Source organism: Dinoponera quadriceps, unplaced genomic scaffold (genome assembly GCF_001313825.1).
Source record: "Dinoponera quadriceps isolate SergipeBrazil2010 unplaced genomic scaffold, ASM131382v1 scaffold696, whole genome shotgun sequence".
In the NCBI taxonomy this organism is placed as follows: domain Eukaryota; kingdom Metazoa; phylum Arthropoda; class Insecta; order Hymenoptera; family Formicidae; genus Dinoponera; species Dinoponera quadriceps.
In genome coordinates this window covers 375,755-390,604 of record NW_014554799.1, presented here as the reverse complement: position 1 = coordinate 390,604, position 14,850 = coordinate 375,755, and the positions used below count along the sequence as shown (strand labels likewise).

The 14,850-nt window shown below is 42.7% G+C and overlaps 1 protein-coding gene across 1 annotated transcript in view; it reads right to left on the bottom strand.

Annotated features, from left to right (window-relative positions):
• LOC106742050 overlaps positions 1–14,640 on the bottom strand; it is a 50,782-nt gene extending 36,142 nt beyond the window's left edge. The window contains exons 1-2 of the mRNA XM_014614639.1: positions 14,534–14,640; positions 5,090–5,209 (exon numbers count right to left, since the gene is read on the bottom strand). Coding sequence (XP_014470125.1) covers positions 5,090–5,209; positions 14,534–14,588 — 175 coding nt within the window. The 5' untranslated portion in view covers positions 14,589–14,640. The remainder of the gene's footprint in view (positions 1–5,089; positions 5,210–14,533) is intronic.
• Between the last annotated feature and the right edge of the window lie 210 nt (positions 14,641–14,850).

The following is a 14,850-nucleotide window of genomic DNA, read 5'->3' as shown; positions in this document are numbered from 1 at the left end:
TGAAACCGTAACATTTGCGCATGACAACTCCTTAAGGGAATCTCGCATTTTTATCGTTTATTTATTTATTAAGTTTTGTAATTAAAATGCCAGCACTGGGCGTGCTGAACACGACAGGCAGAATTTCTCGAAGTGAACGCAAGAGGGGAAAATCAATCGCGACTTCGTTCGGCTACACGGTACTTCGACCGACGGTTTTCAAAGGCTCGCTTTGAATCACGTATATAATTATTTTTTTATCAATCTCCTTTGCGGAAAATAATATCCTTAATAATCAATCCGCAACTATTATCGCGATTTCAACTACCGGCTACGTCATGCCGCGCAATTTTCCTCTCACTTTCGTTCTCCCTCTCCCTCGCGAATTTTATTCCGTATTTCCGTAGTAATTTCGCGCAAATTCCGATGGAAATCTAAATTCATTCTTCGAAACCCATGAATATCCGGTTATCCGATTGATCCAGCGGAGAATCGAAAGGAAACGCGCGCCTGGCTTTCCGTGAATTTCCCCCTTTCCTCTCACCCTTGTTCTGTTCTCCTCTCTTCAACGAGCATTCCGTTTCGTAGTTACTTGAATCGTAGTTACTCCAGTCTCAAGCAGACACGAATTGACGACGTCTTGATGAAGGTAACAGTGTGTCCATTAATCACGATGGTTCGTTCGTGCGAACGATCGAGCTCGACAACTCGTTACGTGAATTACGATCTGAAGCAGCACCGAGCAGATTTTACGGGTCGAGTTTGCCGGGACGATCGGAGCGGAGGGATGAACGCGCCTGTACCGCGATACATGTACCGAGATGTGTTATTTAATTTAATTTATATAAAAAGAATTATATATAAATATATGGAAATTATTATTATTAATATATACGCGTATGTGTGTGTGTGTGCGTGTGTGTTTGTGTGTGTGTGTACACAACGCATGCCAGCGCGTGCACGTGTAATTCATCCGTGCACGTGTTTTAGATGGGAGATAATTTGTGCCGTGTGTCGATGACATTTGACGACGTCTTAATTGTTTAACCTTCTGACCCAACTGACGCGGAAATTCTAAAACTCGGCGATCATGAAAATTAATTAATTACCGATAAATTTAATATGCGATCCCGCGATTTTCCCGGGGTCGTGCATAATTTCCTCGACAATTCCAAGCGAACAAATGCGACAGACATTATTTATCTAATTCCGCATTTCACGGTGGAAACGGCAATGAAAGAGAAAGAAGGCGATAATTGTTAAAAACGTCGCCTGTGGTTGAGAGAATTGAGCGGGATCCTGCGTACCCCTTTCCGCCCGGTTGCGCGAAATGCATAATAATATTTCCTGCTTTACGTTGCCGTTCCATCGCTACGCGACGCATTGCTCGCCAATTAGAAACGTCGACAAATATCGCCGACGCGGAAGCTCATAGCACTGCGACCGGAATAACGCGATTCCGACGCACTTGTAAATACTCGGTATCGATCGATTGGTGGTGCGGTGTGCGCTTTCACCCTACCCACCAACCTACCTATCTATCCATCTACCTACGACAATCCCCCGCCCTCTTCCTTTCACTCGCATCTTTTGTCATCGTTCCCTCCTTTGTGCTTAACCGACGAACATTAAAAAGCAGCGATCGCTCGCGCTCGCAATTGCATACCGAGCTGTTGATTGTACTTGTGCGCCCCCTTCATCATCTCACCCCGCGCGGCACGTATTTACCGCATGTATTTCTCTCTCCTCTACAGTCGCGTGGGCGTTTGATATTTGCGCAGTGCCGCATCCTAGAGAAAGGGAGACAGAGAGCGAGAGCGAGCGAGCGAGAAAGAGAGAGAGAGGGAGTTCGTGATTTCGAACATCGCCCACGCGTCGCGCAACGCCCACCTCCCGGTGCGAACGGGGATGGCGGTGAGAAATTTTGCAAAATTGAGTTCGCGGCTTTAATGAGCGACCGGGCGTACCCGATAAACTCGTAACGAGGCGGCATCGCGATGGGATGCCGCCGTGCGGCGCGTTGGACAATTTTATGTCGTTAAAGTGTACACTGCGACAATTCTCGCGTCGCTTTGTCTCTTGCGCTTAAAAATACCGGCGGGCACATCTCCAGCGTGTTATTGAGCGGCTGGAAAATTCCGATAGAAACCGAGTGCAATTAAATCGAGATCAAATGGACGTTCTAAAATAAAAACACGAGTCGGATCGGGACGGGGGAAAAGTCAGTTCTCAAGTCAAAACCAGATCGGGATAGACAGACGAATTAAATTTCCATTTTGCACTCGACTCGCGGGTGGAGCGCCGGGCGAGAGACGGGAGACAGGCCGTTGCGAGGTGCGGCGCATAACGAAGTGCGGAAGAGAGAATTCTCCGTGTAGGAAGAGAACATTTTCGTGCGATTAAGATAAGGCCTTAATCAACACACGAAAAAAAGCAATTGTGTTGGCACAGCAAATGTTGTTAGTCACTACGGGGATACCAAAGAGATTTGTTACACGAGAAGAATAATTTTGCTGCTGTAGCAAGACCGTTGTTGTGACAGCGATCAAATTTCGTTGACATTGTCAAATTATATTGCTGTCTGTATTCAGCAAATAACGATTAATACTCCGAAGAAATCTTTTTGCTGTTCCTAAGGTAATTAACAATTTGTCACGCCAGCGAAATATTCTTCTCCGTATCTACTCGCGCTTGTTCGTTTCTCACGTATCAGTCAACATCGCGCAGCGCAAAATGCACGCCTTCCGCGAGTCAGTCCTCTCGCAGCTATACATTTTCTCCCGATGCTAACGGTGTGTTGCCAGTCGTTAAGATCAAGACTCATGCCTGGTTTCGGGAGGAACCAACTTCGCGGCAACGTGGAAAAAGAGAAAGAGACACCAGCCGTTGAGCCGTGAAGCGAACGCCTAGAGTGATTATAAAATTCGATGGATGCGTCCCGATGAGAGCCTCTAATCAGCGCTTTACTGCCGTCGAATCATCCCGCACGTAGCATGCCACGTCTAATTATCGCGGATACCGGTCGCGTCCGACGAGCGCGCGCGCGCGCGTGGTCGTTCTGCTCGTGTTTCACTGTTCGTACTCGCGGTGAGACCGATTTCACGTTAAATGTAGTAGAACGAATCTCAATTCCTCGAGATCCGCGGTACTCGCGAGCGCGCGTGAGCGGAGACATTCGAGGGAAAAGATCCGCGCAGCGAGATCTGTTCCGGACGTCACCCCTCGTGAGCGGAAATACGCTCGACGCAAGGAAATATCCTGCCCGTTTTCTTTTCGTTTTCTTCCTTCGGAAACACGTTCCAGAGGATTTCATAAATGTCATAAAATGCGGAAGAGCATCACTTTCCTAAAAATGCACGCATAAAGAGAACAATCCTTTCAGGGGACGAAAACGAAAACCCACCATGTTACTCTTCGCCGTGTGTGTTATTCAAACCCGCCGAGACGTGTTTCACAGAGCGGTGGGGTGGAATGACGAGTGGAGGAGGAACGAATTAAATTTTAAGTTTGAACAAGCGGAAAAGACTGATTCCTCGATTCGCTTCGAAATTGAACTTTTGTGCGCTAATGGAATTTAAAATCTCGGCATCGTCGTAAAAACGAAATTTCGCCGAGAAATTATAATAACGGAGAGCGATCGTGGAAAACGGTTAGAAGCGTGCGAAATTACTATTACACGTTGCATGCGATAATCGCAAAACAACGAGTAAACGCAAGTAAACAGCATTAATAAGAATCGAGATTGAAACGCTCTCGAGTTTTCGCTCAACGAAAACAAAGGAGAGATTGCGTAGATTCAATTGTAATTTTCAGAGTAAAGAACTCAACACACATGCGCACACGATGTTGTTTCGTTAAATCTGTCGTAATATGGGTCAGAGATAAAGTTATGACCAATTTACCTATTTATATATATATTTACGCAAAAGTCCACGTGTAACAAGCTTCAGCTATAATTTTCCTGACCTTTTACAATTGTTATTTTCATTATAATTCGTAACCATAACCCGGAATAATCGATGAAGATACTTACATTATTTTTCTAACTTAGCGCTTCTTTAATTCTTCGATTTAATTTCATTTGAACGTTTGATCCTTTTCTCTTTTTCTTTAATAATATCGCTACGTCCCTGTATAAATTGTAATTACATGAGTGAAATAAAAAAGAAAGTTAAAAAATTCTTGTCATCGTGAAATACACTTTATCTCATTCACACACGAAATCTATGGGGACAAGCAAACATGCTTGGAATTCCCTGACCAAAACACGCGACCCGGCCTAGAAACGAATCGCGGTTTTTAGATTGTGCTTAATGGGGCAAACACAGCAATCGCATCGCGGCCAATTGTGCGGCTGTGCAATTCTTTCGGAATGTGAGCCCTCCTTCTCTCTCTTTTCACACGATTTCATTGGCACGCTTTATTATTTGCTTATATCAGTGGTCATGTTTGTAATTAATCCTTATTTTTAATTTTAATATATAAAACATAATGAAAATATTACATAATTTCTGTTAATAACCGGTTATTTTAGAGCAATTATCTCCTGTTTTAAATATTTTAGTAGCAACTTAATCGTAGATGAAATTCATATATGACAAGCAAATATTAAATAATTTAATAAAGTTTGATGGATAAGTGGTAATGAATAAATGGAATAATATATTTTATTTGTTCATAATATGCTTGTCATTACTTTTTTATGAACATTTGAAGAAGCAATTCCCTAATTATGTTTTGAGCAATATACACAGTAAAGAACGATGCAAATGTTTGACGTGTGATAGCACACGTTGTGAATTTAATCTAGGGAAAGTCGCGTGGGCGATGTGTCAAGGGGCATTATTTCTTAATATTTCACTTTGACGAAGAAATTCACGCTTGAAATGATCTCATGTGAATTAACGTTGCGATATCATGAGCGACGTGAAAATATAGTACACGAGAAATTTATCTGAAGAAATTTAATAGGTATTGTTTCGACAAAAATAGAACGATACAGGTGCTGCTGCACTTGTGCTCCTTCTTAAGACGTGACGGCTCGAAGATTAATGAGATTTCTAAAAAGGACCCACCACCTTGTAAAACTTTCTTTTCATTTCCCACTCACCGAACCGTTGATCGTCAGGGTCAACTCCGTTCGACTTGAACCGGATCCTCTGGCATAGCTGTCCTCGGCATCCCCCGAAGCTGTAGAAGTATCCCTCGTTGGTCGCAAGAACTGCCAGATCTGAAACAAAAAGTTATTTTCCATTAGCGACAGAGTAGAGAGATTGAGAGGTAGAAAGATAGAGATATCAATCATTTGTTGACAAATTGAGAACGTGCATGTACGATTGTATATTTTTTCTTAAATGTAATTAGTCTAGAGAATACTAGATTTTCAATAGCGACAATAAGGAGTCCTCTGTACGTAAGTTTATTATTTACTGAAAAAATCCTTATAAACATAATTAAGATATATCTAAGTATTAAATATAAATTTTGTAAGGAAATCTTCCGGGCATTTGTTTACACCAAATTATTTTTTTTCTAACGTTTATCGTTCCACGGAGTGCAAAATTACTCATTTCTTTGCGCGAAACACCGGAGCTCTCGGTAGGAATTTAATTTGCGTGTATGTCGCGCGTAATCTTTCCTATTTTTCTTATTTATTTATATTAACATTGACACCCTTTGCACAATTTTATTGTTTTTCACTTTATCTATGTTTTTTACCGAAGTTAAACTTGAAAAGAAATTTTTTTAATTTTCGCTCGGAAATCATCCCAAACTTCAACCACATCAATATAAAGCTAAAATTTAAAAAGACTCCTAAGAAAATGATTTGACGGACTAACCTTAAGTTTACTTATCCGTCGAGTTTCACGATGCGCACGAACATAATGATCACAACGCGAATACCGCCGTAAATTATTACACTGACACTGATCGCACGGACACTGATCGATCTCGCGAGATTTATTACGTGAGAATAGCGGAAAGTATACCGACGACCGACGTTTTCAACATCCCGCGGAAGGTTATTACGCATTCGAGCGTGTCGAAGTTGTTATACGCTTGTTTGCTAGTTATGAAACTACATTTCGTTATGATATTATTTCTTATTTAATATGTTTTGTTATAATACTATTTCTTACGACACTAGAAGTGCTCATCTTCTAATGATTTTATACTGTCAATTTTGAACTTAACACAGAGTCTTGTGATTTATTATAATTTATTATTGATATGTTTTATCGCCACGCCGGAAGATTCACGTTCTGATATCAATCATTTCGCTCTTACGTTGCTACCGAGTGTCATGCCGTGTCATGTGGCGTCTATCTTCGCGTACGGCTTCGTTAGGTTAGGTAAATCTTGGGATTACAAAGAATCGATTAACAAAGTTCATACCAACGCCACTTACGCGACTTATTCGTAATTATCATGTACATTAGATAGAAGAGTTTAACTGAACAGAAATTCCATACAACCTCAACGATTTCTGTTTCCATTCTGCGATAAAGGTATCGTTATATTAGCCGTTATGATCTTCGACACGCTCGTGCGCCCGCGTTCGCTCTGAACATAGTCGCGAACATGGCGCGCGATATGGTCAATTGCAGGAAGGTTACAAGACTTTTTTTATATGTTTCGGAACTCATCCTGCGTCCAGTAGGAAAATTCGTTTTTTAATAATTCTCAGGAGATACATTTTCGGACACGAGATGCGTTGCGAAACTCATTGAAAAAAAAATATGTTGCAACCTTCTTGCGACTGATTGTATGTACAGTCGATATGTTCGGTCACTACCGCGTAATTTGATAGAACTTTTAAGAAAAGCAAGATTTTTAACGTTTTAGAATCTTAATATTCTTCGGACATTTACTGCACTAAATGTGTATTTAAATATCGTAAGTTTTAAAAGTTTTGCAACTTTTTCAAACTGTAAATATTCGTGTAAGTTTCCCTCTCATTTCAGCGAGATATAAAAAATTGCGGTTTATGACACTTTGCCACGTTGGACATCTCTCTATTTAGAAAAGTTTGATTTAATAAGCATAAAGAATAATAATAAGCATAAAGAGTAAAAGAGTAAAAGAGAGGTCGTTTGTATATTTGTTTAATATCGACGCTCACCCGCGCAGAATTGACGAGAACTTCCCTGCCAATATATATGCCACCTGAATTAAACTAACTCGACATCTATCGCAAGGGACACACGTGTCTTTTCGTTCGCGAATTGGTAACAGGATTGCTCCGAGTGCTAGCGCAAAATCGAATTATTTTCTAAATATTGAAACACCGTCACTTGCCAACCGTTTTTAATTCTGTTTGCGCGTGATATACCTTTAATCTAAGAAATAAGATTAGAAAATTCGATTTTCGACGATTTTCGACGCGTGAATCGACGGCAAAAATTTAATCGCAGTCCAATGCAAAAAGTATCAATTATTAAAGCGCGCAACATTCATACACTGTATCTAAGATATTCCCATTAAAAAATGAGCGCGCAAAAATATTTTCTTTGGGAATCCGAATGTAAAAAAACATCAATCAATTCATAAAAATTATTTTTTTATTCGGCAACATTGGGCAACCGAAATCAACGAGTCCTTTTTCATCATTCGAAGACGAAATTCACTGCTTATGAAATTACAACGTGGCGATTTCTTACGAAGTAGTAAGTTGTAAGTACGCGAACGGATTTATCGCGCGATCTTAAGCAAACGTTTCAAAAACGACCTGAGGAAATTTAACCTGTAGAATGCCCATTATAAAAGATCCATAGAAACTCCTCGTCGGTTCTAATAAAGGAAGAGAGATATTTAAATAAGAAACTACCCGCCGCGATGAGTGTTACGTGTTATCCAGCTAGCGTTTATTATTTTCTCCTGCATACTTTCTATTTGTTTGTTTCTTTCTCTCTCTCTTTCTCTCTCTCTTTCTTTCGTTTTTCTTAGAGTGGAGTTTCCGGAAAGCTGCCTCCGTTTCATTTACTCGTCACTTCCGATTTAACGTGCGCGCTCATAACTATTATGTACATTGGCAAAACAAACGAATATCTCTTGTAATCGTACGACCATCTGACGCGCACGAGTGATATCAGTTGTGTAATTAACAACATTCTAAACTGGCGCTCCACGTCGAAAAATTCTCGATGTATCTCTCGCAACGTTGTTTTTAATATCGCAAGCCTAGAAATGCGATCGACGTATCGACATTAATAAGTCAAAGGGTAAAGGTTTGAAATGAGGTCAATGTCTGTAATAATTAAACTCGACGAGAGTTCGCTTGGAGCAAGAAGATAATTACGTTTATGAAGATTACGTGCTTACGATATACATGCGCTGTTACGAAGTTTCTCTGACTTCTTATCCGAGTCGAAATTTTGCTTCTATATTAACCGTGCAAATTTGCGCGAACTTGGAGTTATCTCTGGAGGAGAATTTCCAGAGATAACATAAATACAGGCTATTTCGATGCTACAAGTGTTTACTTATTGTCATTTTAGTTGTTTCCATGTTGCAACTTAAGAAATCTCGTTTCAGAATTATTTAATATTCGATTATCTTGATATTCCACTTAGACTTTTCTTAAATTCAATCAACAATCAATGTGTATCAATCATTACTTGATGGCGAAGTAGAACGATATACGATAAGTATATATTAAACAATCTAATAAAGATTAATTGTTAAATAGGTAAATGAAGTAATAAACTTGATTTTACCATAATCTTATTTTTTTCTTTGGTTTTAAAAATTTTGATAGAATCTGGAGATTTGAAAAACATTCGAGACGAATGAAGAGGAAGGAGTTGTAGGGGCAAAAATAACAATTACGTGTCCGGTAACGTTATGTACCAGCACAGATTTAAATTTAGACTTAATACAAAAACAATGATAAACAGAAGTAAAAAGAAGGCGTTGACAGATGTCGATAAAATCAGACTTGTGATCAATCCAGTATTTACGAGACTTACATTAAATTATTAGAGGGGCCGATATTTATAGTTATAAATTATTTACGATCTTAGATCGAAAGCATAATTATAGACTTTATGGACCGTTATTCTGTAGTTTGGATCGATACTTCTTGTATAAAATAAGCACAGACTGACGTATAATTAAAGATACATAAAGTCCGTGTCTGTCAAAACTGTCAAATAATGATGGATTATGAATACCGGCCTAAATTTCAACTCAATTATCTGGTTATTCTCTTTAAGTTCACCAAACATACATTAAAACCTAAAACATCTCGCATAATAAATAATTTTATACACCTGGAGATGTACGATGAAGATGTATCGCTGTTTGCATCCCAATGTCTTGGCTTCCGACCCAGCATCCTATTTCCGGCTACTCCGTCGTGTCACTGACACTCGTGTAAATATGATTTCATCGGTGGAACACGTTCCGAACAGCACAAGCTTCTAAAAGATGTCTTATAGATGTCTAATAGACGTTTTACTTCTTTAGACGTCTTTCAAACATCTCTAAGATGTCTTTTAAAATCTTAACGTTGTTTGTAGCATTAATTAACGAAAACCTGATTAAATGTTTTAAGAATCGACGGAAATGATAAATAATGCGCCGATACACGTACTCAACGTCGCGGTATGTTCGTCGGTATGGTCGTTAGTTCGAAATATAATGTTTCGGTCACAATAGAATACAGAACGTAAATAATTAGTAAGAAGGACAAAACTATCAGCAGTTAATCGCCAATAATTTTTACTCACTAATCAACGACACGTGCGTGAATACCATTCATTAGATAGTCGATATTCACTATCAACATTTTTAGCCGCATCCGTTTCCAGCTAGCTACCCGTTTCTCATGACTGTTGATTAATCCAGAAACGGGGATATATTCAATGTAATACAGAAGTGACACGCGTCATAATGCTAAATAACAAATTACGAAAATCATTACAATAATTACTATAGATAGGTATCTGTTTGAAAATTTAAGTGAAACGGATAGAGCAAAAATAATGCTCTCTATTTTCAGTTAAGTAAATTACGTAATTGGTACATTGCTTATTGAAACGAAAAAAATAAAAAATTACATGTGGATATAGAATATTCAAATGACATTAAATATCAAATAATTCTGAAACAAGTCTTTCCTTATACAAGCCTCAACAAAGAGAAATCAGTAGCGGGTAACCATTTATAGCACCGAATGTAGGACAATAGCCTGTCAAATTATTGTCATATCTCGAAATTCCCCGTTGGTCCTTCGAGTATTCGATAATATTTACAGAGTCAATGTAGAGGCAAAACGAGCGGAATACGTTCTCGCGGGCTTAGGCGATCGACGATTTCGTCGGAGGAACTTCAACAGCACAATGGAAGTCGCTCGAGAGCATATCTCCGCGATAAATAAAATTGGAAACGCTTCTTCCGCGCGTATCGATATCGCGAGTCCGTCTGCTCATAGTACACTCGAGGCAAGAAAGTTCGTCGGACCCTGACGTATTCCTCCCCTCCTCCTCTCTCTACTCCTCCGAAACTAGAATTTCGCGCGACGCTCGGTAATTGGAAGATAATTACGAGACACGTGGGACCGCTCGCATCTTCGGCGATTACGCTGATGCAAAACTACTGAATATGTCACAGGCGTGACGGCCTATGGATGGATGTTACTGGATCGGGTTAAGTGGCTTTGGTGAAAGCCAGCTACCTCCGCCTTTTCCTTATGAAGTCACGAAACCGCGCGCTGGTGCGCTCCGTGTACTCACCTGTCCGCCGGCGAGCAGACCATCGTCGGCCTTCACCCGTCGCCGATGGACTCGCGTCGATGCAAATCGCTAGGAATAATAACGCCGCGCGGTCGTAAGTCGCGGAATTTTATTCTCCTAATCGGGACAGCGGCTCTCTGCAAATGCCGACTCGAGTCGTCGGCTGACTCGTCTTCGCCGGGACCTCGTCCCACGTCCGCGTGCAACGTGCGCGCCGGCTTATCGTGAGACGTGTGTGAAAGTAGTATCCGAGCATGTCACCGGGTCGTCGATTGATAGCGGCGCGAAAGCCTCGCGATGACCGGAATATGCGACGCGCGAGTAATTACGCTATTAAAAATGTATATTTTTGCATTCTCGGATGCGCTCCGCTCGAGCGGAAACGCAGAAGGTTTCTCGTTGATATCTATCGTATCAGCGATAGCGATAAATATGAATTAATTCATCGGAGAAAACGCAGCATTTTTTAAATAAAGCGTTACCGCGTGATCGCGATTTGTTTTCAACCGGCCACTCGGAAATTTTGGAGCTTCGTGTGTATAAATGGAATATATGTAAATATCTCAATTTATAAATATTGACGTTACAATACAGTCGGATGTAAAAGTTGGGACATTTGCGACGCGTAAATCACCTACGAGCGTTCATTTAGTGTCGGCTTCGACGGTTACTACGATGGAAATGAATTTAGCGTTCGTCGCTTATCGCTAATCGAAGCGTCACAGAATGGGGTACACCGGTTAACATCGCGACACGGAGAGAAACTTGGGGAGAAGAACGTCGCCGTAAAAATGTAAATTAGCTGCGCGGAATAGAACGACTGAGAGCGACCGACCGACCGAGAGGAATGCTGAAACGCGACAGTGAAACGCGCGAGTTTCCCCCAGGACTCGCAGCAAATTGCAAATTAAAAGGAACTCCGCTAATCGCGCGATCATGTTATTTACTCTTGAAAATACGCGTTTCCTCGATGCCCGGCTTAATCACAAGCTTGGGTCTTATCATTGCACGTCGCACCGCTCTCAATTCCGAGCGCCGGAATTGAAAAAGCGCCTCGGTTCAACAGCCGGTGTCGGGCTCGGGAGATGACCTGCATATTTCGGAAAAAAATTCACCAGGAAACGTAACCGTTCCTCGTAACAGCTCCCCCGGATATTTGCGCGCACGTCCGTACTCGGTGTAATCATCGGTACTGGCGTTTTGCATTGCATCGCGCGAAAAAATTAATTGTTTATCAAGCCGAGAGCGATATTATCGACGTCGTTTATTTTCATCTTCGCACTGCATGAATAATTAGTCCAATACAGAGTGTCCCAGACCAACAGGAACAAACTTCGCGAGAGCGTAGAACGTGTTTAGGTGGGCAAAAGAGTCTTTTATTATTTTGCAAACAACACGTAAAATTTCGAGTTATTAATCACTGAAAATGGCTACGAATAGAGACTTCTTTAATTAACAAAATTTTTCGTCATTTTCAATAATTAATAACCCGAAATCCTGCGTATTGTTTACCAAATGATAGAGAACTTTTTGTCCACCTCAATTCGTTCTCGATCCATCCTCACAAAATTTCCCTGTTGGTCTGGAAATATCCTGTGTATTTTTCAGATTCCGAAGATCGGGTGAAATTGCTGCATCGCGACAAACGCACAAACGCGATCGTAAATAAAGGAAAAAAATATCGCAAAACCGTGTCTCTCCGTGCGCGTGCCTGCGGGGGCTAGAGAAATATTTCGCGATTTACTTTTCACCTTATTTACGATCGCAATCTGTTTTTCACGATATGCAAATTTCATTTGATCGCCGGCCTCTGTATTCACTCCACACGGTTCTATCGCGGATAAACGCGAGTTGGCGGATATTACATATGAAATATGCAAAGTTGCGTTTCGCTTTGTTCGGCGTATCAAGCCGGGACACGTCGGCTTTTCTCTCCTCTCTCTCGCATCTCGTCGGCTTGATTATCGGCCCGACGGGAAAATAATAAAGAATCCCGCGAGACAAACGACATACTTTTACGATCTCCCGGCTAACGACGATCGCGTGGCCGCGCGTGCAGCCGTGCTAGTTGGTGACCGACGCGCGATGCCGCTGTTGCAAAAATAGTGCACGTGAAGGTTGCGGGAGCCCGGTGGTGTGTATCTCGCTCGGTGCCGCGATGGAAGCAGCGAGATAGTCTGGGAGCGCGAAGTGCGTCGGCGCTACGTCGCTGCTGCGCCGCGCCGCGCCGTGATCGATCAACGGATTTTCTTCAGGATCAGCGCAGCCAGGGTCACGGTCTGACCTTGGTAATTCTCGATGACGTCGAGGCAATTTGACGACGCCCGGCGCGAGTCGACTCCTGGAGCGTGCGTCATATCCGGCTCCACCCGGAAAGAGAGAACGCTCCGTCGTCAGCCCCGACTATTCCGGAGGATTCGCTGGGAAATTTGAATCTGCCTCGCCGAGAGAGAAGAATAATAACAGTCGGGTAACCTCCGGTGGACGCGCGGAATATTCGTTTCTCTCTCACGTCAGGAAAGGGAAGGCACGAGGAGGTCGTAAAGACGGTGATGCACATGAGAAACTTTTTCGCGCGTTTATGGGAGTCTCTCTTATTCAGCGCGAGCGACGACGAAGAAAAACGAACGCGCGCCACGTGAAAGGGCACGAGCAATCCTGACCCAGTTTACCAGCTGTGTCCTGGGTCATGACCATCGATTGTTTCCCCTCTCTGGCCATGGCGTCGCGACCCAAATGCTTCGGATCCTTCCCTGGGATTAGGTGCTGTAACGATCGCCGGGAATTTATGGCGTCGCGCGCGCGGTCTCTTCGTGGGTGCTCCGTTTGTGCGCACGCCGGCCGGCTCCTCGTACTTTGTGATTTTACGCCGATCCGACGGCGGTCGGATCCGCTCGTGGGCGTTACGTTACGTTTAATTGGATTTCGCGCCGATGTCGCACCTGCTCTTCCGCCCCGGATATTTCGCCCGGTGGCGAAAAGACCCGCGGACTACCGCATATCCCCCGTTCCATGGCGGCGAGAAACTTGCCATTCAAATACGCGCGTAAACTTCGAAATGAGTTTGGATACAGCTCGGTAACGAGAACCGCTTCTCGAAAATTCTGGCGGACCTGCGTCGCCGGTCGGCTTCACGAAGATCTCGTTTTCGCAAACTCAATTATTACTTGAAATTATGCAAGCGTGAGCAAAGAGTCCGGAGGATTAAAGACGCCTCTCGCGACAGTATTTCACGTAACTTCATACTTGCGCGTTATTCCGGCACTTTTAATCTCGCAGTTGAAATACGGCCCTTTGAGAGGAACCGCCGGTGAAATTGAAAATCGGCTCTACTCGCGGCTGGGAAACATGTTTCCGCCGGTTTCTTTTTTCTTTCGTTTGAACACGTGATACTTCATTAACGAAAATACGCGTAAATACGCGTAAAGCTTCTACAACGAACAGACGGGATGGCAAATTACAATTGTGCTTCGTTAAAGCGTTTATCAGTGACTAACTGTTTATCATTAATCCACGTTTACGCTGTCGCGTGCTAATTTGCGACATAATTGCGACTACGAGTCTATTGACGCTTCGGTACAGAATCGCCACATCGTCATGTAAATTGCCACGAAGGCGAAGTTGATACAATGCCCGGCTCGCGCGCTGTCTGTTCCATTCACTATTGTTGCATTCGTCGCGCGCGACATGCACGGGCGCGACGCGATCGGAACTGTTGAGTTCCAGCGATATAATAAACGTAGAGCGTCGTTGCTTTCTACGTTTCTTTTCGGCTCAATAAAATACATTTACAGCGCCACGGGCCTTAACCCACTTACCGAAAGTCACGATCACGGCCGATGCTTGTGTGCTCGATCTTGCAGCATGCGTCATGTTCCCCGGAGAAAAGAATCGTCCGAGCCGGAGAAAACCGTCCGATAATTCGTAGTTTCGCCTCGTCGCCGTATAGCCGGATTAACTGCGAGAAATAATAAGGGAACGATTTTACGTTAACATTCACATTCTCTCGCGCCGTGATATTTAAGCGCCGAGAGAGGACGGCGCGCGCGCTCGCGTCCGCGCTCTCGAGCTCCGCCAGGATACGTCTCATTAACGTGTGTAAGCGCATACAAAGCGCATACGCGGCATTAATAGC